This window comes from Glycine max, chromosome 19, assembly GCF_000004515.6.
Source record: "Glycine max cultivar Williams 82 chromosome 19, Glycine_max_v4.0, whole genome shotgun sequence".
NCBI classification, from domain to species: Eukaryota; Viridiplantae; Streptophyta; class Magnoliopsida; order Fabales; family Fabaceae; genus Glycine; species Glycine max.
In genome coordinates, this window is record NC_038255.2 from 5,859,694 (window position 1) to 5,882,300 (window position 22,607).

General features: G+C 32.5%; 1 protein-coding gene across 2 annotated transcripts; it reads left to right on the plus strand.

The window, feature by feature from the left end:
- Positions 1-1,449: 1,449 nt before the first annotated feature.
- LOC100805423 (uncharacterized) lies at positions 1,450-12,350 on the plus strand. 2 transcript variants are annotated; one of them, XM_006603890.4, is made up of 9 exons: positions 1,450-1,601; positions 1,736-1,984; positions 3,391-3,472; positions 3,650-3,725; positions 4,383-4,463; positions 5,229-5,365; positions 7,961-8,213; positions 11,047-11,110; positions 11,433-12,350. In XM_006603890.4, exons 2-9 carry the CDS (start codon positions 1,759-1,761, stop codon positions 12,071-12,073), a joined length of 1,560 nt encoding a protein of 519 aa, XP_006603953.1. In that variant the 5' UTR covers positions 1,450-1,601; positions 1,736-1,758; the 3' UTR covers positions 12,074-12,350. The 2 variants fall into 2 exon arrangements, with proteins under 2 accessions (XP_006603953.1, XP_006603954.1); XM_006603891.4 differs by having other exon boundaries at positions 1,739-1,984.
- Positions 12,351-22,607: the final 10,257 nt, after the last annotated feature.

The window sequence follows — 22,607 nt, forward strand, 5'->3', positions numbered from 1 at the left end:
TAGGTAGCCCTTTCCAAGACTTCAACAATCTGCTCTGACTTCCAAGAGCAATGGTTGATCCCACCAACACGAGATTTTTTAGCGTGTTTTATCCTCACTCACAAGTTTTCCTAAAAACTTCCCAAAAGGTCACACGTCTCATAACTACTCAAAGCCAAACACGTTTAACTTTTGAGTTCTTAAGTGATGAACTACCAAAAAGTAGATGCACCTTGTTGGTATAGGTAGTACTAATTAATTTCTTTAAGTCATCCTCAACTGTATAGTCCCATACCTACACAGCCTTTGGATCCCCCTCTTTCCGGTGTGATTCATCGATGTTTCAAAAAGGGCTACCTATAAAGGGTTTTAAGTGGTGGAGGGTTTTGACCAACAAGGAGTTGAGTTAAGTGCCACCAAATGAAGTGTCATAGGGGTGAGTCACTCATAAGTCAACAATCAAGGGCGTTTACAAATGGTATCAAAGTAAATCTCTCTCTTAGTATGGTGCGATTTGAGGATGAACCAAGAGGAAACTGGTAGACATGTAACATCCCGACGAATCACAATGAAAAGAGAGAGATCTAGAGGCTGGGATTGTGTAGTTAATGATGACTTAAAGAAATTAATTAGTACTACCTATACTAACAAGATGCATATACTTTTTGATACCCTGTCACTTAAGAACTCCACAGTTAAGTGTACTTAGCTTGAAGTAGTTATGCGATAGGTGTCACCACCTTTTGGGAAATTTTTTGAAAAAGGTATGAGCGAGGACAAAGAACACTAAAAACTTCATTCCCTAGTGATAATATTAATGGATTAAATAAAGAATTGGAGTATTAATCATTGAATTAAATAAAAAAAGATATAATTTGTTACCCAAGTTGTCAAATGATGATAAAATCAATAAGTGGAATGAGTTTAACAACTTATAATTATGTAATTTGATTTCTTCCGTATTGTAATACGATTTAATATAAATCAAACATAATTTTAGAGAGAGAAAGAAGTAGGATGTTTTAATTTGCTCTTAACTTTTTTCTGCTAAAAGTTTTATACGTTCAATTATTTTTCAATTACATCAAAGTTTAAAATAATCAAATAATAACAAACTAAGAAATGTAAATTTAATAGAATTTATTAAAAGTATTTCTTCTTTAAAGTATGAATTTTAAATTCTAATATTAAAAATGTTACTAAATATATGAAATCTATTATAAACAACGAAAAATAAAATTGGAAAGATAACAATTAAATAACAAATATAGATTCAAACAAATTAAATAATAAAATATTTTTTTTGAAAGAATTAGATGGAATGATCTTTACTTCGCCTTATATTTATAGAAATACTATATAAAAAAGACATTTCAAAAAATAAACTATTATTTTTATTTTTATTCCTTTGTTAGTGTAATATTTTTTTTTTTTGAGAAATGCGAAAATTATTCAACAAAACATGTCGTTTGAGCATAGGGCAGTGTTCTGTTTTGGTTTGGGATCCCAATTCACGGAACCTACTCTCTACCCTCCAGGGTTCCTTCTTTCACCTCTGCAATTTCTACTCCGCCACGCCCTACGACATTGTTCGTCGTAACCCTCTCTTCGTTCCACTTAGGGTATGCTTTTATCCCCAATTCTCAATTTCAATTTTCACTTTCTTCACTCGCACTACACTCACTCCACACACACCCATAGGGATATGTGTATTTTCAGTGTGAAATTCTGATTAAGTTTTAATCTTTTGCCATAGAAGAGAAAAGGGTTTGTTTGGATATGGAAGGTGACGAGCACATGAACGAGGTTCCATCAGAGAACAGCAACTTGGGAAGTGATTCTTTGGAAAAGGAGAACATTTTGGAAGATGAAAAGGAGGATTTGCAAGATGGGTTGAAGTTGAAGGTGGTCACTGAGGAAGTGAGTGGAGGATTGCTCGCTGAGAATGGTTGCATTTCTCTTGAGGATGGGAGTCTCAAAAGAAGCCTTGAGACTGTTGGAACATGTATCCTTTTTATGAAATTTAGTATTCAATGTTTGTGAAATTTAGGATTCAATGCTTGTTCTTCTCTTATTAGATAATGGCACTTTTGAAGTTCTTCTAGTTTGCTGCTTAACTGTACTCAGTAGAAACCCCTATGTGTGAAATTTGGCTTAGATGAATAAATTGGATGCTTTCATTGCTTGTGTGTATTGATGTAACTTGTGAGTTTTTTGCAATAGGATTCATCCAAATTATGCATGTGTGATTGGTGGAGGAGTTAGTTAAAATGGTGAGTTTCTCTTCCACCCGCCTGATGTGGTGGTCTTTGGTAATTTCTGTGTCATTATTGCTTTAAATTGGCTTAGATTTAGTGTAGTTAATAGCACGTTAAAGCTGTGCTATTGTTACAGGGATGACTCCTGCACTGTTGCAGGACACGACTTGTCTTTTGTAATTTCTGTGCCATAATTGCTTTAAATTGGTTTAGAACACTGTAGTTAATAGCGCATGAAGCTGTTGCAGTGTTTGCAGCCACTGGCTGCTACTGGGATGGCTGTGACGGAGTGTTTCAGTTTTGTGGCTGATTTCATGGCCAGAAAGGTGTGAATCACAGTGTGATAGCACCAAAACCATGTCTGTGAATCGTGACCTCCTTCTCTGTTCCTATCTCTGTGACTGCATTTCACCCCCTTCTTCTCTGCAAGCCACAAATGCATGTCTGCAACACTCTACGCCCTGCGCTATTGTTGGATGCGACTTTTGTCTTACCACCATTGACCTCCCACTCTGTCATATGTGAACCTGCCTTTTCATTTAGCTACCTGCTGAAGTGGTCTTAGGGAGTTAGGGTTTCAGGGGAATTGGCCAATGTGGCCCAAACATTTTTATGTTTACCTTTTTAGGTTTTTGTTTGTTGGGCCTCGATTTGAGTTTAGTTTAGCCTTTTTTATTTATTTATTTCTTTAAGCATAACATATAATGTAATAAACAAAATGTTAGTAATAAAAGTTTCAGAGCAGTGGCTATAATAATGCCTTGCTACTGTAGCGTTTTTGGTTGTGGCTGCTACCTAGGATTGGAAAGACTGGTTTAGAACTATGGTCTTTGTAAAATATCTTCCATCTGTGATGTGGTCTTTGGTAATTGCTGTAGTTGCTCAGTTTGAAAGGACTAAATTGATCTATTAAGCAAAAATGTGTTTTATCCCCTTTAAAAAATGTGCGCGCAATTTTTGCATCTTAATTTTCAAAATCTGCTATACCCCTATTGGTTGATAATCGGATTTTACTTGCTTGCATAAGTTCTGTGCAGTCTATCTTTTTCCTATTTATTATATGTTTATATCATTGGCACTGATAAATACTTTTGAAATATCCCGTTAGTATGCAATCCCTAATATACTCTGTTTCCTTAATAAGTCATGCTAGCCGTATCAGGTGCTAAAAGAGCTCGAATTACAGTTGATGAATATCAACCTTCAGTTCATTTTACGTATAATTCCCTAACAAGGTTTGTACAAGTTGGTCAGGAAAATTATTCAAAACCACATTGGGACATTTTATGTGCCTTACGTGAGAAAATGGAACTGTATTTGTTATTTTTTTTGGTATTAAAGTTTAAAGTGTCCCAATCATGCAGTTTGGTTCCATTGATTGAAATTTTGACTTGTGCTTGAACATTTTCCAGAGCTAGTAGACAGAAGCTTCAGGAACTTCTACAGAAATGGTCAGCATGGCATGCTAAACATGTTTCGTCATCCAGTGTAAGGCCAATTATTTTTTATTTTTATAGTGAAAGAAGATTTTCCTTAATAAATAAATGAGTAAATAGATGATAGAGAATAAAATATTATGAAAAGAAAACATAAAAGATGAACAGAAAGTGTGAAGGCAAGGGTTTGATATGAACTTGTAGTCTGTTTGATAGCTATAATCCAAATAATGACAAATGAGTGTGTAAGATGCCCAAATGAAAATTCTTGCTTTTCTCTTATAAACCATAGAATCTTGAAGTTTAAAGTGTTCTCAATTTCAAATCAAGATTTTGAAGTTTGTTTTTGATGAATAGACATTAATTTTGGCATTGGTGATGGGTTGTATGAGATTATTGGTCTTCTGGATATAAAAAAACCCTTTGTTAAAATGTGGCTACTTGACAAATCTTTATGTTTTGGAGATGATTACATCACATGAGACAGAACAATGCTGTTTATAATTGGCTCTAGCCTTGGGTTTAACAAAATGTTGTACCAAATGACCTATAGACAACATGGACGATCTAGTGAACATCCAATGGAAGGATTCTTAGACATTTGGTATATTGGCAAGGAGATTGGTGGCAATTGTGCTATTAACAAATGCAGTTTTTACTTTTGTAGTTTTGTAAAGAATGGTAACGCTGACGACGTGTTTCTGTTCAGGATGCTAGCGAAGTGTTGGAATCCGGTGAGGAGACATTTTTTCCTGCTTTGCATGTTGGACTTGAAAAGACTTCTGCCGTGGTGAGTTTCCCAAGTCTGTTATGAGAACCTGAAAAACTGCAGGTTTAGAAACTTTCAATACCACTGCTAGGAAACTTTTCTTTGTCACTAGTTCCAAGGATTAGCATTGCCGGAATTGTTCTTGGTTTCTTCAATTTCTGTCATTGTCTGTTTGTCGTAATCTGGTTAGTCCCGGAATAAAGGTTTTAGTTGTGGTTCTCAAATGCAATTATGTGCAGTTGGTTGTAGTAATAGAGCTAGGGTTGTAACAGTCATTGCGGTGTGAAGTCTTGGTTCACTGCATTTTGTAATAATTGCCTTATCTGTCATCATTTTTCTTTGTTTTTAACTCTTCTTCAAGTGTGATTTTTGCTACACCATTTTTATCTATGATGTTCATGCTGCTTTTTCCCAAGTGCTTTTATTTATGACTGCTGCATTGTGAGAAGACTAGGGTGGTGGTAGTTGTGGGAAGTCTATCTGAGTCATAGTTATACGATTTGCCATTATAAGAATAATGGGCATTATAAGAATATGTGCAAGAGAAATGCTACCAACACACTCTTTAACACTCATTATTAGTTGAAATTTATTGGAAATCACAAAATTCTGTGGGTCCCCCACTCATTTAATGAGTGTGTTAAAAAGAGTGTCTTAGAGTGTGTTGCTAGTACCTCTAGGTGCATTTATTGTTTCATTGAGGTTTTTTTATCTTGCAACATGAAAAGGAAAAAATTATTTTTGCAATACCGGATATATCATTTTTTCCATTTCTTTCAACTGCAGTCATTCTGGATGGAGAACCAAACAAGAAATGATAAGAACAAAGATTTCATTCCTTTAGCTGATAATACTGTGCCTCTATATGATCGTGGATATGCTTTGGGATTGACTTCAGCTGATGGCTCAAGTAATGTGGATGGGTAAACACTGTTACTTTGTATTCTTTAAGGATGAAATTGTTGGTGCACTTAGCTCACAATTTCTAGATGGTTCATGTGATCATACAATGTTTGAAATATAATATAATGAAGTAGGATTAGTGGAAGCATCTATTTTCTATTATCATAGTTAGCTTGCTAAGCGCTTGCTTGATTAACCATTTAAAATGTACATTTGGAGGGTAAACTCAGTTTGCACATCAAAATTTTCCCTGGAAGCTCAGTTTTGTAGATGCAAGACTTGGGTTGCTTTTGCAAACTCAGTTTGCCAACTTAAGTTTGCAGACTTTTATCCAAACATTTGGAGGGTAAACTCAGTTTGCACATCAAAATTTTCCCTGGAAGCTCAGTTTTGTAGATGCAAGACTTGGGTTGCTTTTGCAAACTCCGTTTGCCAACTTAAGTTTGCATACTTTTATCCAAACATGCACTAAGTCTATATTTGCATTTCTGTTTGGGACTTTGGGTTACTCCAAACTCAGTTTGGAGAGTAAACTCAGTTTGACATGTTTGGTTATCCTCAAAAGTATGTTTGCACATTAAAATTTTGCCTGGAAACTCAGTTCTGTAGAAGCAAAACTTGGGTTGCTTTTACAAACTAAGTTTGCAAACGTTAATCCAAACATGCACTAACTTGTTTCTTGGTTGTCCAATATTGTGATGTTACGCTGCACATAGAAGACCTTTGCTCAGAATCTCAATAACATCTCTGATCAGTGTGGCTACAGAATTTAGTATTTCTGAAAAAATAAGCATAACTTAAATTTCCGTGCTGCCAAAATTGATTCTTAGTTCCATTTTCTACTTCAAGTAGGGTAAGCATTGAAATACATCTTCATATATCGTATTAGTACCTTCTGATAGTGTTAGGTTGTCTACTTCATTAAATTTATTAAATGGTTAGGAGAATTTCAGAAGGAAAGATTATTTTAATTCTTTGTAGAAGTACCATTTTGTTTTTGCAAAATTTTAGTTTTTGGTCCTGCAAACAGTTGATAAAATTAGTACCTTTTCTGCCTTTTTTTGTTACTCTACTTTCTTTGGTGTGATATTGAGAAGTTTGCTTAAGTTTTCTTAATGGGAACTGTATTCTTATTATATTGTATTTAAGGATTGAGATATGGTAGAAGTTCTGTATAGTGGATGATGTAGCACTTGACTGTAATAATTGTACAACAATGGTATTATAAAATTTTATTGTGAAGAAGTGAATATCGAGTTAAATGTTAGGACCATTCCAGCGTAGCACATGCTTAATAATAACAATTGACTTGTTGTTTGTTAGTATGTTTATTGAATCTCCTATGGATCTTTGTTACTTGTTGGATATTGAAACCGTGATCTGATACTGCCCTAGTGCCCTTAATTTGCAATGGACTAATGAGTCATAAAATTTCCCGAATGTAGGGTGGTATGGCATGGCTAGTCTTGCTAAGTGTGAGATTGTTTCTTTTGTCTATATGATAATATTTCATTATGAATAGAAATTCACTTTCACAGTAGTATGAGAAGTTCCAACTTTCTAAGGTGTCTGTAACTTATTGGAATTTCCTCTTGGGTTTTCAAATCTAGCTGTTTGGGAGGGACCTATTGTTGAGGTTGGAAGATATGTAAAACAGCAGTCATACCTTTTGATGGTGAATAAGCTTACATATTCACTATATTTTGTTTGGTGATTAGAAGCTTAGGGAAGGTGCTGTCATTGTTTACAGTGGAAAATTGGCAAATCAAATCTCAATTCATAATTATAGAGTATGTGCGTTTTTGTATGAGCAGGAAGTTTAGTTCAGATGACATTTTGATATGTAAGAAATCCTTACTTGGCCAATTGATGTTGCCATCTGCAGCAGATTGTGTAGTGGTGGGAATGTTGTGTATGTATGGTTTAGGGGTGGGATTTATCAGTCAAGCAGCCTATGGCTCTAGATTGTGTTGTGTTATTTTTTTTCCCAGTTGACCTCAGCTTTATGGCATATTGTGTAAGAACAAGGAAGTCAGTTGGAATTTTCTTGCATAAGCACAATGGTGAAGCAATTTATCCTGTGCTTATTCATTGTCCTATTCTTTGTTCTAAAAAAAATAAAAATTCATTGTCCTATTCCTACAATTGTTTTGGTATCTTCCACTTTGTATTTTGTAATGGTGGCTTGGTCCTTAAAGATAGAGATATTTTAAGGAGCTTTTTTTTTCCTTCCATGTATCAGCGAGCTCTGAGTTTCTATTTAAGCAAAGGTTACCAAAAAAGGAGATCAGTTACAAGCTCCCATCTTGGGATTATGGGAACTTCTCTGGATTTGTTATGGTGGAATTGGATTTCATAGACCCTTTTCAATTTCTTTCACTTCTGATATGTTTTGTTTTGCATTTATTTATTTTTCACCATCTTGAGGTAACATTTGGTTTGCATGCATGTTGTGTTCTGGTTGTATGTTATTAATTCTCAATTAAATGTTTAATTAATGATTTCAGTGTGCTGTTGATTAGTGCAGTTGCTATTTATTTATTTCAAAATAAAATATACTACCAGTTTCTGTTACTTAGACGTGCCTTTTTTTTTTTTACTATAAAATATTGTAGTGGTCTGGAGATTATTGATGCTGCTGCTAGGTGTTTCAATTGTGGTTCTTACAACCACTCTTTGAGAGAGTGTCCAAGGCCCCGTGACAACATTGCTGTCAATAATGCTCGCGATAAACTCAAGTCCCGACGGAATCAGAATTCTTCTTCCCGGCATCCAACTCGTTATTATCAGAATTCTCCAGCTGGAAAGTATGATGGTTTGAGGCCAGGATCTCTGGATGATGCAACACGTAAACTTTTGGGCTTGAGGGTAAGTTGTTAAAATGCTGTTTTGAGGCTATTATTAAAATATGTTTCCAACCATTAGGTATTTACTATATTTTTTGGATTGAGAAATAAGTTTTATTGGAAAGAGGTGAGGAAAATTCAACTTGATATCTTCCAAAGTCAAAGTAGGAAAAACAAATGATAATTATCAGCAACAAAAAAACAACAGCAATGCAGCAGGGCTGTCCAATCTCGCTGCATATTGGACATAGCCAATTAGCCATTCCCTTGAAACACCTCTGAGCCAAACAACTAGAGAGGGGCCATGAACACAACCTGCTGATGTCATGAAAAGGTTTAGGAGGAAATGTGGACCCTTAAAGAAGCTGGTGTTATGCCCTAACTAAATGCTCCCAAACCTGAATCATACAATAAAACTGAAAATAAAATAAAAAATAAAAAAACAATTTATTTTATCTGATTGAATTGTGTTTTGAATCTAAATTTGAAAACAAATCCAGTTTAGTCCAAACTGCACTGTGTGTGTGTGTAACTTCGGGAAAAGCATCAGTTTGGGATCCTTTTCCAAACTATTTACTAAAAGGGGGCTGTTTTCAAACTATTTACTGAGGGGTCTGTTTTTATTTGCATTGCACCAAAGGCAGGGGCGCAATTCAACGAGAAACTGACATGTGACATTTAGCTGTTGTGTCAAAAGTTTTACGCAATGGGTTGCTACAGCTACAGTGGCGCAACCACTTTTGGACAGGCCATGTCAGCGTGTGTAGTGTTGACTGCTTTTGGCAGCTTGTGTTGCTACAGTTGCAGTGGCGCAACCACTCTTCATTTTTATTTTTTTCAGATCTTCACTCAGTTTCATCAAAGGAAATTAAGACATCTCATAATTTAGAATTCAACCTAAAAATAAGCAAGATGTGGTAAAAAATTATGTACATCAAAGATAAAACTTAAATACTATCATATAATTATATTGTAACTTCAACACATTAATTACTTGTTGAAATTCTCTTGATTTTAAGTGAAATGAATAATATGTACACTAATATCATCAACTACGTGCAAAACCATTATATATAATACATTTATTTACTTTAAAATTAGTTATTTTAAAAAGTTATATTTATAATATTTTTTATTAATTGAAATTAGTTTTTTTTTACACTAACAATACATCTTTATTAAATTTTTATAAGTATCAGCTAATTAGTATTGATTTTGAAAAATAGTTTATTGCTTGATTTCTTTTAAAAATATTATTAATTGTCATTTTACAAAATTAAGAATTAAAATGGTAGTTTTATAATCAAACAAAAATATGAAAATTTTGTGAAAGTTAGAATTTAAGTGACCTGACCAATTATAAAGAATAAAAAGTTTCATCATATAGATTATTTCAAATTAAATATTGATGTTCAGTTCAAATTATATATATATATATATATATATATATAATTACATTAGATAATTAAAAAATTATCTCCGATAATAATTCTCTGACTGGATCAGAATTTTTTTTGTCACTATTTTCTTAATTATTCAATCAATATTTGTTTTAAAAAAATTCCAACCATTGAATGCTACTTTCGTGCTATTCGTGTAGAGGTTGTTCGTGCTAAATAGCAGCACTCATATTGTTAATGTGGAATGAATATCCATTAGTTTAATTAATTAGTAATTTTCAATCTAGATTTCATTCTACAAAAGATACGTGTGGGACACAGAAGAAAAATAGAGATTCCAATTTCCAAAGTGCAAGAGAAGTTACGTAGGTTAGGTGGTGATTCTCTTTTTGATCCCCCAAACCGCATGAACAATTTTATAGTATAATAATAATTGACATTTGAGGGATACATTATAATATTTATAACACTTAAATAACTTTTTTTTTAACAAACGGGGCTCACGCCCTAATAAGAACATTTTATCTTTTGAGGACATAAATACTATATAGCAACGTCCATTAAATAAAACCGAGTGTGAAGATCTAGAAAAAATAAAATTAAGAGTGGTTGCGTCACTGCAGCTGTAGCAACCCATTGTGTAAAGCTTTTGGCACAACAACTCAATGTCACATGTCAGCTCCCTGTTGAATTGCTCCCCGCCTTTGGCACAATACAAATAAAAATGGACTCCCTCGGTAAATAATTTGAAAACAACTTCCTTTAGGTAAATAGTTTGGAAAAGGACCCCAAACTGGTGCTTTTGCCGTGTAACTTCATGAATTTCCATACCATATGTTTTGAAGTTAGAACCATAGGTGACACAGACTAGTTGATCAGGGATTAAAAACAGAAATTACACGTGATTATCTTGTCAAACTCCTTGATGATGTTACAAGTCACTTGGTTATCAACACTACTATAGTGCCATCAATTAATTTTATTACTTGATATGTTAAGAGAGCTTGACAACCAAATGACACTCGTACACTTTATTTTAGATTAACAAGAAAAACTTTTCTTAACCCTCAAGTCTTCCCTTTAAACTGTATGTATGTAGTCCTTATTAACTGCATTTTGGTTCTAAATATTTTATCAGTTGAACAAGATCAAGTCACTCAACCTCTGAGTTATTAAGTGGCTATATGTTAAAGATATTGGAATAAACATATGCTTTGAATGTGTTAGCTGTAGTAATTGATAAATTGCATGTTCAACTGATTGTTTCTAAGACAACGAATTCATGACCAAAGTGGCAGGATGACATAATGGGTTGTATTGTGGTAAAATAATTGAAGATTGCACAAAGTTTTTTATACTTATGCTGGAGTATAACTAATCCGTACAACGGAGACTTTTGAGATGTAGCAGAATTTTCAGCCATCACAAAACAATAAGATTTTTTGTGTTATGCAGGAGCTTGATCCACCTCCGTGGCTTAACAGAATGCGAGAACTAGGATACCCACCTGGATATCTTGGTAAAATGCATTTCTTTCACAATTTTTTTTGTTTCACCATACCTTGCCTATGATCTACCCAAACGTTCATCTTGTGTTCTAATATATGGTTTATGTTTAATGCTATAAGCATAAGTTGCTAGACATGTTTGAGAAATCTGCTGAGGATGTTGCAGAAGTGTCTTTCTATTCTAAATTAATGAGCTTGTACTGTTGTTTCAGTGTTTTAAGTTTATCATTTTTTGGTTTGTAATTACTGTATTGATTATCCGTCTTTCCTTTTCATTTTTTCTTAGTTGGTGTATTAAATTAGCTAATCTTATAACCTATGTTTGGAATTTAGATGTGGACAATGAGGATCAGCCTTCTGGCATTACAATATTCACTGATAGTGAGATTGCTGACCAAGAGGATGGGGAAATTATGGAAGCTAATGCTTCCAAACCAAAGCGTAAAAAGACTGTCAAATTTCCTGGAATAAATGCTCCTATTCCAGAAAAAGCGGATGAAAGATTGTGGGGCACTAGGGCTGGACCCTCGAGTTCAGATATATCAAGAAACTTGTCATTGCCACAGCACAGGTCGAATTATAGTACTGATTATGGCAGTCGAGGATATCATCGCGAACATAGATTAGGGGATCTTAGGGATGAAGGTCCACCAGGGGACCCAGGACATAGTTCATTTATGTTCAGTTTTCATCCTAGGTTTGGTGGCCATGATTCTGCACTAAGAAGTCCTTCAATGGCAAGGTCTCAATCTGACAGGAGTAGAAGTCCTATGCATGATGAAGAATCCTCAATGCCTTTTTCTTTCCATTCTCTTCATTATTCATCTTCAGAGAGGCATTTTTCGCCCTTGGACCGAGATTCTGGTAGACTAGGGAGCTGGACCTCTGAAAGTATGTATTATGACAGGGACCGTGTTTTTTCGTCTCGATTTATGGACAGGTTCGACGATCGTCACTACCGCAGTTGGAGGTGAGGATGGCACAAACAGGATCAATCATATTGGTAGGTTCTGAAGATGCATTCCTGTCATTCATACATTGAAATTATTTACCCTCACTTATATTAAGGACTGGGGTTATGCAGAGTTCTAGCGAAGTTAGCAGCTTTAACCATTTTTCTGGTATAGCTTTATTTGCACTCTGCTTTATGTTATTAGGGTTTATAGCCTACTCCTAACTCTGACTTTGCTTGTAGAATGAAACTTTAGCTCATGTTTAAATCTTTGCAATAGAATATGGTTATTTGTGAAAGATGAATTATCTATTATAACTTGTTTTTTTTTTTCTTCATGTCTCTAATAGTACGTGGAGTTACTTCATTATGGAACAAGTTAAAAACAAAAAAAAAAAAAAAGAACTCATTTATGTTGATTAAGTTGATTAAATTAATTTTCACTATTTTCTTTTTAAAAATAGACTTTTTTTTTTTCTGAAGATGCCGTTCTTATAAGTAAAAAAAAAAAACTCATTTACGTTGATTAAGAAAGTTAATTAAATTTAATTTTACTAATTTCTTTTAAAAATAGACTTTTTTTTATAAGGTGTCCTTGGTTGAAACTTGACATCAATAATAGACTGAAATTAAACTTTTATATATTTTTTAAAGTGACCAAAATCAAACTTATATTAATTAAAATTGAACTTTTACATATTTAGAACCAAAATGCTTTTACAATATTAAATGTTTCAAAAGTTAATCTAGATATTAGGCTGCGTAGGAATTTATGATTAAATTATGCTTAAATATGTTTTGGTATCTGTATTTTATTGTTTTTTTTTTGTTTTGGTTCTTATATGTATATATTTGAAATTGTCATTGCAATATTCTCTTTTATTTTTGTTGTTTTGTTTTATTTATTGTAATATGTAAGAGGTCTGTCATTTATTACGAAGGCCGATATGCAAGAAATGCATGACAGTACATGTGTAAAGCTTAGGGACTATTATTGACCCGGACGTCATTGCTACTCACCCCACTAATATTTTTAATTTTCAAAAATACCCTTCCCCACATTGTATAGTAGAATTGTACTTTCGCTGTATTATTGGAGGTGAAAAAAAATAAATAAATTACATAACAAAAGTAAGATTTCATGATTTCATTGGGTAAAGGAGGTGCAAATTTTTTTTAATAGAAATACAATTTCATTGTGTATGTCAACAACATTGTGTTTATGTTGTATTAAGGGAGGTGAAAAAATATATACTATGGAATCACGATACTTTACAACGGAATCGTGTTTCCATGGTATATATTTTTTCACCTCCCTTTTAATCCAATGGATACACAATTTCGTGCGGTCAAATATCCATACAAAAATATAATTCCGTTATGGTGAGGAGAGCACATCGGTGGATGTGCGTGACAACACAATGATGGTGATGAGAAGTTGTGTGTGTGGAGCCTCGAAGGTTGAGGTCACACACACAGGGGATGTCGTGTGCGACGACACAATAATGGTGAAGAGTTGCATTGTGGAGCCTTGAAGGTGGAGGTCACATGCGTAGAGGATGTTTCGCACATGGGCTCTGTGCGACAGTGATGATGGGGGTTGTGGCAGTGCGGGGCATGGAGGAGATGGGATAAGGTTGTGGTGTATTGCGGAGGTGGTTGATGGTGATGATGGTTGCATGATTGTGGTGAAGGGAGGGAGGAGTTGTAGTTCTAGATTTTGCTAGGGATTGGGTGAGAAGATGGGAAAAGGAAGGAGAAAGAGGGAGGGACAAAATGGACTTTTCTGTTGGGAGGTTGGGGCAAAGAGCAAAGTAGGTTGGGACCAATAACAACTCTTATAAAGTTTTATAAGGAGAGTAAGTAATTACTTGGATTTAACCAAATTAATTGGAAAAAGATTAAAATTAAGTAATTAATTAATCATAAACGTTCGTCCATTTTAGTCCTATCATTTGCTTTTAGTCTTATCAAATATTTATCTAAAAAGAATAATACAAAATAAACAAAATGTTAGAAGGATTAAAAAAAAAATACTGAGACTAGAATAAAATAATAAGGACAAAAAATTATAAGGACTATTTTGAAAAAAATAATTATATGTAAAAAAATATTACAAAGATCAAAAAGATATATAAATCCTTAAATTAATAGTCATCTATTGGAAGGTTTCCTCTTAACTTCTATTGATGTATCATGTATGATATATTTCTCATAGAGAAGCAGTCATATATGATCATAGAAATAATTAAAAGAAAAATGATTTAAGTCTTTCATTTCATTACATAACACATGACTCATTGCTTGAATGATTGCAAAGTCACATAACTCTGGACTCTTGAATAAATAATCTTCCTTGAATGATTAACCAAATGAATAAACAAAATGTAAGGAAATAAACTTGTGCCACACTAAATTACGCAAATTCACAAGAGGATTGAAAGCCTAAATATATCCTAAAGAAGCTTGATAGGGAACTTACCTCTAGGATCATTCAACCACTTGACTTTGTCTTTATTCACAATCTTAGAATTTCAATTAGTAGATATGAAATTAGTGATTTCCTCTCGTTCAAAGGTGGCTTGATTTGCTATCACATCGGAGAATTCTTTTTCATAAGCATCACTCCATACCTTTGTTGATGTATTATGTTTTTTTGGTTAACTTATTCGTTAAAATTATCTTCCCTTCTTAGTAAAATAAAATAAATCTGAAGCCCTTGTCTAATCTCAACAAATCTTTCTTCTTCTATCTTGTAGATATTCCATAAATGCAAGTTTCAACTGACTTATTTCAACTTTGTTTAGAAAAATAAGAAATGTAGATAGCAATATTTTGATGAATAGAATAGTCGCAAAAGTCAAGATCAAGAGGTGGACTTACAAAGTTCTTTTAGGTTAGTAAGCGCGCTCCAATTTTTTTTTCTGTCTAGATCACAAATATTTTTCACTTGAGATCATCCTATTCGAGCCAAGTAGGGTTAGTAAGCTTCAATTATTGATTTTTTCCTTTTTCTATTTAGGTATATTGGTCTTCTCTTTTTATTTTGCCAAAAAGTAATGTTAAGCAAGTGGAACAAATCTGATGATCTTTTTTGAATCAAATTATTAATGTTGTATATATAAGTTATAAGTCGTCTTTTCTCTTTATTTTACTTAAGGATTAATGTATATAAATAAGATAAAATATATTTTTGATCCCTTATTCTCTCTAATATGCCAAGTTGAATTTTAGTTTCTCTAAATATGTAAAACATAAGTTTAGTTTCACTACATAAAAGATGGATTTTAATCCCTCTTAAACATATGGTATGTGACACAATTAAGTCGTGTATAATGAAAGTCACACGTGATGGTCAATGTTAATAATTAGCTTAACGTCATTAGCATGTAGGATTAAAATAAGACTATTTATTATAATGAGAGACAAAAAAATACGTTCTAAACTTGGAGAAGAAACAAATGAATTACTTAATTTTAAGGGACTAAAAATATATTTAATTTGTTAATCAATCAATATATTTTTTTATTTAATTCATTAATTATTTAATAAGAAATTAGTCCTATGAATTTGTGTCGACTCATACTTCAAATTTTCATAGTAAATATAACTACTTATACAAAAGTTATGTTGTGCACTTAAAAATGAGTCTAAAGATAACCAAGCATGAAGGGCTCACTTGTCGACAACAAAAAAAATCAAAATTTATTTTCAAATTTCAAAATAAATTAAAATAATTGAGAGATATTAAAATTAATTTTAGTCACAAACTAATTTCTAAACTTTAGTTGTAATTAAAAATTGATTTTAAATCTAGTGTTTTTTATGTTTATGATTAAAGTTGATTTCTAATAGACTCAAAGGAGACTATTATACATTAATCTTAAATTTTACCATTAAAAGCTACAATGAAAAAGAAAAGATGATAAGATAAACTCCATTTATCACCTTAATACCTCAATATAGTGCAAACTTTACATTATTTATATGATAATCCTAATGAATGACAATTATACATGTGTCGACATCTAGTATTTTAGGAAATTAAAATAAAATTAAATAATATTAAAAGAATAATATCTAAATTATCTACTATTTAAAAGTCACTTATTTGGACTTCTTTAGACTCATCCTATGGTTGCCAGATATGCTTACACCTTGTCCTCAAAGTCATTAAGAAATGGGCTTGGGATTGGAGTTTTTTTTAATGGTTGAAGAAAAGGAAATTAAGTGATATAGAGATGAGTTTGGAAAGAAAAAAAAACCCTTGAACCATTGGATCCCCATCTTTCAATTGCTTGTCAATTGTCATATGCTCTCTACCTAGCAAAACAATATTTCCTTTTTACATGAATATTTTTACTTTCTTTTAATGTTGCACCCCAAGCTTCCCTTCCTATTTTCATACATTTCATGTTTAGCTGGATTTTTTTATTGGTCCAGTCACACAATCTCCTTCATCCTTCATGAGTTAATGGATAATCAATGTGTTGCCAAAGGATCCCCAAGAGTCAAGACATTGAGTCAAGACCTTGTGTGCTAAAGTCAAGTAACTCGATTATACTTGCAAGCCCGAGTATAATTCATTCTTTGTGTTGTGAGCCTACTTCAAACAGTTTTTGATTACTGATGTTTTTGTCACAATCAAGTGATTGTTAACGTCTCCATATGTGTGTACACTATGGTCATGTTTTCGTTTCTTGAATTCATTTGGAATATTTGTTGTTGATTCTGAATGAGTGATCCTTCTTAATTTAAAATTATTGCCTCCTAGTCGATCGACTGTTAATCTTGTTATGGGCTGATTATCTTGCAATCATGCCTTGTTAAACTACTTGATAACCTGTCATGTTGTTACTTTCGTTATGATTAGCTAGAGAGAGACTTTTGCCCTTGCCAATCACATTAAGGTGTTTCGAGAGGAAGTTATGCATGATCCTGGTTAACCGTAGATGGAAGTCAAGCTTAGTGAGTGTCATACTTGTGTTCCTTGAGGATGTGCTTAGTTTATGACCTAAGTGCGAGATTGAGAATCTTATAGGTGTAGTACCCATAGAAACCTGTAACCGTAGTTATTGGGAGATGTTTGGTATAGAGTTGTGGACATGAAGTTCTGTATTAATTGCATGAAGTTCTGGACATGTAATTTTTATTATTTTGTTTCAAATGCCGAGTCTTTAGTTCATTCTCTAGAGTTTTGGATGACCTTGTTTTGAGACGAAAATATTTTCATACCCTTAATTGATAAGTTTTTAATTTGATGATAAATGCGAATGTGAACCTTTTACCCACATGAACTCATTTATGTTTATAAAAAAATCATTTTATGTAATTTTGCATTTCCGTGTATTTTATTATATAGATATGTATATTGGGATAGAGGGTATCACATAAATCACTTCTCAAGACCAAACATCTTCTCAATAATATTGTTATTATTCTTTTTCTTCTATTGCAGACCATCAAGGTGCTAAACATGATTAACTTTGTGGAAACCCATTTGTGTCAATAAAGTGTTTAAATATAGCTTATACCATGAATTTTTTTCTCCTTTGTGTGTATGTGGTATTTAAGTATGAAATCAACAAATGCCATGACTTTTGTTCCACAGTATAGGATTGAAACATACCTTCCACTTTTAAGTTTTGTATATACTGGCTTGACCTTCCATGTTATTTCTGTAAATTTTAGATAATGATTTGGAAGAAATGATGCTATGAAACTTCCTTTAGAAAGTGTCTAGACGGGCTACTCCAATGTTGAAAACATAAATTAAAATTCTTAGTTTTGAGAAATCAGATGACTTATTGTAGTAGCACTCCTTCCACTCTATAGAGGATTTATTATATTCTTGTAGTTACTTTTTACATAGTTTAAAAAAACCATTGTTTTGTTGACATCTTCACATTTTTTTTCCTTTTAGAAGAAGGCCAAAAGGTATCAACATTAGATTTGCCCCCATGGTAAATCTATTCCATGACATGTATCTCTAATTATTTTTCTTAGATAAGGGAACTTGATAACATTGTGTGGTTGAGGAGCCATACAAATTATAGAAGCCAACTTTTACCTTTGTTTTTATTAATTTTTGAAACATTTTTTTATTTATGTTGCAGATTCGTAGAGGAAAACTTTGTATAACTTAGATTGTGAACTATATGATGCTAATCATGGGATTGAGAGAGTGTCATGTTATTTCATTTTCTAATTGGTAGTATGGATAGTGTTAGACTAAAGATTTGTATTCTTTTACTCACAGGCATGCGTGACCACTAGGAGAGAAGTTTGGTTCTCTTCTCGTTTTCTTATTAATCTGCACCTTGTAGGATACTTTTTCTTGCTATATTGATGAATTGCCTTAATCTAGCTTTAAATATTAGATGCACATTTGATTACAAAGAGCTACAAGCCTACAACTATGAAATCTAAGGTTGTTTCTTTATATCAAGGTTAGGGTGATATTATTATGCTAGAATAGTTATGATATCAATATGTGATAATTTTGTATTGTGATACCCTTTACCTCGACATATATATATAGTGAAAGGAAACATATAATATCGGGAGTAATTTAAAAAGATTTACTTAAAACTCAATATAAAACCTCAATGGAGTAAAAGGTTCAGATTCACCAATTAACCAAGTTAAAACTTATTGGTAAGAATATAAAAACATGTCATGACTTCAAACAAAGATCGTACCGGTATTACAACTGAAATTCCAATGAGAAACATAGACATAAATTATGTTCAACTACATATCTCAACTAGCATATGATAAAAATAACATAAAACCCTAAGCCCCAATGCCACATCTTATTAGAGTACAATATCCCAGCATCCTCTAGCATGAGGTTTTCCATAGCCATCCACCTAACCATCTGCTCCCACAAACACAAGATTTGAGATCATCACGGGATCCAAACACAAACAATACATAGGGAGTGAGTTATCACATTCCTAGCAAATAGAGAGAAACAAGACAACATGTAAATATACATATCATACAAATGAAATACAACTTACTTAAACACAACTCATGCCATTCCAACACTTATCGTATAACATCACGTCTCAACACAACAAGTTTCACACATTTTCACATCATTCACATACTCAAGAATCAAAGTACAATATCACTTAACCAGTCAATAATGATCAATACACAAGCATTATGTAACAAATATACTAAAACTCAATCCTAGATACAATGTGGTACCATGTTAGTAAAAAACCTCGTTGGGTGCTCAGGAGTGCATGACAAGATAGACCACACGCTGGTAAGTTAGGTCGCTGTCACTAGGTGAAATCATAGGGAGACTAGTCAGGGTCACGCTATTTTGCGAGAATGCTCCAACCATGTGGGATGAACACATGCTTAAAAGAACACTCAAATTGGGTGTATTTATCCCCAAGACTTAGATTCCGAAGAGTCTGTCAGGGCACCTCCCTTCTGATTTAGGTTTAACCCATAAAACATTTTAACATGCAGACTCTATCTATGAACTATACAAAACACATGACTCTTCAACTGTTCTCCAAATAATTTTAACTAGTCGCGCCTTAAAGTGAGTCAACTTGTCAGGTTCCCACAGTGGAGCCCATCATAAAACTCGTCACACATTAACTCGTCACCCTTAAAGGATTTTACAGTTGTGTGATTGTACAGTTCATAGCTCACAACTCAATGCATACAATATCTAAATACACATGTATCTTACAATTCAACACATACTCAATTTATCACATTCACCCAATCTCAATTACAATGTTATAATCCCAAAGCAACATGTTAAAGGGTCTTACAGTTGTGTGATTGTACAGTTCAGTTCATAGCTCACAATTCAATGCGTACAACATCTCAATACACATGTATCTTATAATTTAACATATACTCAATTTATCACATACAACCAATCTCAATCATAATGTTATAATCTCAAAACAACATGTTATCACACCTCATGAATCATATACACATCACACAATATTAATATTTACATGACACAAAACATGTATATATTAAATCAAACTATATTATTTTCAATTAAAAATAGTTAATAAACAATTAAACTTAAAAAAAACATTAAAAGCATTTCCAAGCGTGAATAACTCATCCTTAATCTCTAACTGGCTCATGTGTGTAGTTCAACAATGATAGTAGCATCTCTAGTGGTTCCCTAAGATTTCTCAAGTTTTTCCTTTGGTTACTCTGTTAAGGCTTCCAAGCATTAGAGAGAAGGAAAATAGATTGGAGTCTAAATTTCACTATCTTTGTGCGAGGGATATATCTATTTCTACAGATATTGTTTTGAAAATCCCATCGGTGGGAAATATGTGAATATGAGTTCCTAAGATGATGTCTGAATTTCAAGATGATCCAACGGTTAACAAGTCTGAGACTGTAGTTTTACTAGGACAGGTTTGGATGTATAGGAAAAGAGAGAAGGATTTGGAAGAGAAAGAAGGAAGAATGAATTTGGGAGGAAGAGAGAACAGAGAACTTACTTAGGTTTATATAAAAACTACTCTAACGTTAGAAGGGAAAGGACTACTATTTATATGCTTGAGTACTCTGAGCCTATAATTTATCTTATTTTTCTTTATTTTATTATTTTATAAAAATGAACTATATTTTACTCTTTTATTGAATAAATAACCAATTAAAACACCCTTTATTTACTAAAACATGATTTTACTCTAATTATTTTCTAATACTATGAAACCCTTATTTTAATTAACAAAAATCATTTTCTCTCATTTATTTAATTTCTAAAAACTCTATTAATTTCTGATCCACATAACTAATCATTTAAACTCAATTTCAACCCAATATATCACCCCAAAATATTTAATTAATTCAATTAGTTATAAAAACTCAAAATACATATTTAATAAATATCAATATATATTTATTTACCAAAAACTAGGATGTTACATGTATCACTTCACCAAGATTTCACGCACGATACAACTTGATTGATGTCGTACATAGAAGGTTTCACAACCATCATCCAAAGAATTCATTGATTTGTATACCATTTGAAGGAAAGGTGTACAAATTTCAAAAAAGAGAAAAGAGAAAATCAATGTTATGGACAAATGGAAATTGTTGAAATTTTTTATTCCAATAATTAATTTGGACTAATATTATAAAACAATTATATTAGCTATTTATCATTAGTGGATTTTATTTAATGAGATCAAATTAAGTGAACCTGTTAGACAACTAAATCAGATGATATGAACTTAAATGAACAGATATCAGTGTTGGCTCATTAGGGAATAATGAGAACCCTATTAGGTTAACACGTTATAAGAAGGCTATGGTCCCTAATATACCATGTAGCCACTGGTTGAGGATCTGAAGAGTTACGAAGGTCTTATTGAGGAATAAAGAGGTTCAAATTGAGGCAGAACCATGAAGCCACTGGTTACGCTGTTAGTCTGTTATCCGTTGTCTCTACACCATTTTGTAATAGATCCTAGAAAGAGCGCATAGATTAGAAATCACATAAGGATTTAGATTCTATTGCGTTTGTTTGATCAATTATTATGAGTTTAGGTATTCCTAAAACTCTTCTTGATAATATAATGTAATGTGTTCCTGGTAGTTATTGATATTTTATAAGGATCTCCTAAAATTCCAACAAGTGGTATGAGAGCCACCATTACCGTTGAATTATTGAGATATAAAGTTCTTTGATTTGTATTTTATACTTGAATTGCTTTGGTTAAATGAACCCTAATTTTATTTTGAGATTTTTTAAATCATCGAATTGATTAATTATTGGTTTTAGTAGATCATGATATAATGCTTAGTAGAATAGTAAACATAACAACAATGATCGGTTAAATTCTACCTGATTTCTTCATTTCGTAAGAGGAATGCTTGTTAGTTTGTTCTAATTCTAAAGGCTTAAGTCACTTTGGACTTATATATCTCTTTATTATATATAATGATATTATTTGTTCTTAACCACATCAATGTGAGAACTAAGATTGGTTTTTCTCTCTCTCAATAATCTCTCTTTTTAAGTTTAACTAAACTGATCCATGTTTCAACTAGCTAGTCAGTTGAAGATTGCTAACGTGTGGTTCTCATGTTCATATATTATCATGAAAATAACCATTTAAGAGATAAGGATTTCTAAATGTAGTAGGTGCTAAATTGTGTATGTGATTTATGTTTTTTTGCATATACAAATTCAATATTATTTATGGATGTGATATTTAGTTGTTGTATTTTAAGTATACATCAATGATAGTGTTAAATATAATTGAAGGATATTATATTTATTTTTCGTAATTAATGTTTTATATTTTTTGCTACCATGATTGGGTATAAATTTAGCAGTAACAAATTCTTTCCATTTATTTGTATGTCCAGTATTTTTTTTTAATTAAGTTAATCAATGCAATATATTGCCAAAGTAATCCCTATTGTGAAAATTGATTTGATTAGAATTACATATATATTAATATGAAATTATTTATGCGAATTGTGTTTGGCCCAAAGATGCAATTTGGCCAAATAATATTGTACCTGTGACGATA

Bases quoted from the DNA above. Each gene is read 5' to 3' on its own strand.
- LOC100805423 (XM_006603890.4), top strand. From the start codon at position 1,759: ATGGAAGGTGACGAGCACATGAACGAGGTTCCATCAGAGAACAGCAAC. The intron at 3,473-3,649 runs GTTTGTACAAGT...AACATTTTCCAG, and splicing joins ACGTATAATTCCCTAACAAG to AGCTAGTAGACAGAAGCTTC. The intron at 8,214-11,046 runs GTAAGTTGTTAA...TGTGTTATGCAG, and splicing joins GTAAACTTTTGGGCTTGAGG to GAGCTTGATCCACCTCCGTG.